General features: G+C 41.8%; 1 protein-coding gene across 4 annotated transcripts in view; it reads right to left on the reverse strand.

Annotated features, from left to right (window-relative positions):
• Positions 1-2,232, reverse strand: part of LOC106806327 (type I inositol 1,4,5-trisphosphate 5-phosphatase-like) — a 64,307-nt gene that overhangs the window by 9,834 nt on the left and 52,241 nt on the right. For all 4 annotated transcript variants that reach the window (XM_014808231.1, XM_014808230.1, XM_014808234.1 and 1 more), the window contains exons 9-10: positions 1,044-1,107; positions 338-393 (exon numbers count right to left, since the gene is read on the reverse strand). In XM_014808231.1, coding sequence (XP_014663717.1) covers positions 338-393; positions 1,044-1,107 — 120 coding nt within the window. The remainder of the gene's footprint in view (positions 1-337; positions 394-1,043; positions 1,108-2,232) is intronic.

Below are 2,232 nucleotides of genomic sequence, written 5' to 3' on the forward strand. Positions count from 1 at the left end.
TCCCTCTCTCTCTCTCTCTCTCTCTCTGTCTCATCTCTCCAATTACTCTCCCGCGCGCGCGCTCTCTCTCTCTCTCTCTCTCTCTCTCTCTCTCTCTACCCCTCTCTCTCTCTCTCTCTCTCTCTCTCTCTCTCTCACTCTCTGTAACCCTCTCTCTCTTTCTCTCTCTCTCTCTCTCTGTCACTCTCTCGCCTCTTTCTTTTTCTCTCTCTCTCTCTTGTTGTGTCTATATATTTATTTCTCACAATTATTCTCTCACAGTCACCATCACACATGGACACGTGCACACATGCGCCGTCACACATGCAGGTATACACTATGCCACCCATCGACTTACCTCTCTAGCGTGTGTTCTAATACTTTGTGCCTTGAGTTCCTATAGGATGATGGCGTCTGAAAAAGAATAGAGAGGATTCACGTGTCAAGAGACAGCACGCATTGGCAATTTCAATTCCAAGCAGAATGCGTTGCGCGGATATATGATGTGCCATGATGATAAGTTATGTGCAAATTATAATATAAAAATGACTGCATGATTTGTTGATGTATCGGCTAATATCATGCGAAATAACGTGTCGTTATGCACACACTTCTTCTCGCATAATCTGGCTAGCGCATAAAATTTGCATTTTCTGCTCATTATGATCATTGGTTATGCATGGGAGTGATCTTCAGCAGCTTATTAGCTTTAATGACCAGCCTGCGTCTGTGTTGATTGTAGCTCCAGAACTATAGCCCTTCGCTCTGCCACAGCGACGGTGGCAGAGCGAAGGGCTATAGTTCTAGAGCTATGTTCATTGCACAAACACACAAGCAGGGCATATATCCAGCACATTCGAACTAGACTAGCTGACAATCACAGGCAGCCTGATCCTAAAGTAAGGTTTACATTTATGCTTCACTAGACAATAATCAATTACGGTCTGGAAACGAACGAAAATCGTAAGATTCGCATGGCACGCTTCATTGCCTCGGTCACAGATGCAGCAGCTAAAAACATCCCCATGCACACACTCACTGACGTCTGCGATGCAGACACTTACTGATTCCATGGCAACGAGATTAGACGCATCGTGAAACAAATGGATGTTGATGAGATCGAATATCCTGCAAAGGTAGCAACAATGCAATGTAGTTAGGCATGCGAGCTGAGCTACTCACACCCCCCATCCTCATTCTGTGAACGCAAGCCCTCCTCAAGCTCGTAAACATGGCATTACGAGTCCACCCCTGCACAATCCCTAAGTAGTTATTTCGAATGGTACACTCTGAGCATTGAGTGGTTGCATAATTTTGCCCAGCGGTATGAATTATTATCCTCCAAGCATCCTGCGAAACACTAGTTTTACAATTATCCATAGACACTTGCGTGTAATTGCTAATTGGTTTTACGTGTTTTTTTATTCTTCGCTTGTGAAATATTAATCAGCTCTATTATGAATTACAATGCACTTTTCTGTTGCATATCAAAGATATGTTCTAATAGCTTTCAACCAAATGTGCAATCTGATAGGTTTGAAATGCCACATATCGTGCACTAGTACATCAGTATCCTACACACTGATAGTATTCCACGTTTATTTCAAAAAAATTTAACAATAATATATTAAAACAAAGTCTTAATCGAACTATATTATAAAGGTACGATAATATTACTAATTACGTTATATTTTATTAATAGTAATTACAAGATAAATAATGATAATAATAATAATAATAATAATAACTAGAAAGGGCAGTTGTTGCCAACTACATGTATCCCTCGTGTTCTCCCCAAGATGTGTAAGTATACGAAGCTTGGTCACGCTAGGTCAATTAGGGGCAGAGTTATAGAGCGGAAGGAAAATATGATGAAGGTCAAGGTCAAGGTCAATGTCAAATAAAGGTTGCAGTGACCTGGTTTCGGTACGCGACACACCTTCTCCCCAAGATGTGTAAGTATACCAAGTTTGGTAGCGCTAGGTCAATTAGAGACCGAGTTATAGAACGGAAGGGAAATATAATCAAGGTCAAGGTAAAGGTCAAATAAAGGTTGTAGTGACCTGGTTTTGGTACGCTGCGCACCTTCTCCCCAAGATGTGTAAGTATACCAAGTTTGGCCGCGCTAGTTCAATTAGGGGCCGAGTTATAGAACGGAAGGGAAATATGATCAAGGTCAAGGTAAAGGTCAAATAAAGGTTGCAGTGACCTGGTTTTGGTACGCTGCGCACCTTCTCCCCAAGATGTGTAAGT

Source organism: Priapulus caudatus, unplaced genomic scaffold, assembly GCF_000485595.1.
Source record: "Priapulus caudatus unplaced genomic scaffold, Priapulus_caudatus-5.0.1 Scaffold154, whole genome shotgun sequence".
Classification (NCBI taxonomy): Eukaryota; Metazoa; Priapulida; class Priapulimorpha; order Priapulimorphida; family Priapulidae; genus Priapulus; species Priapulus caudatus.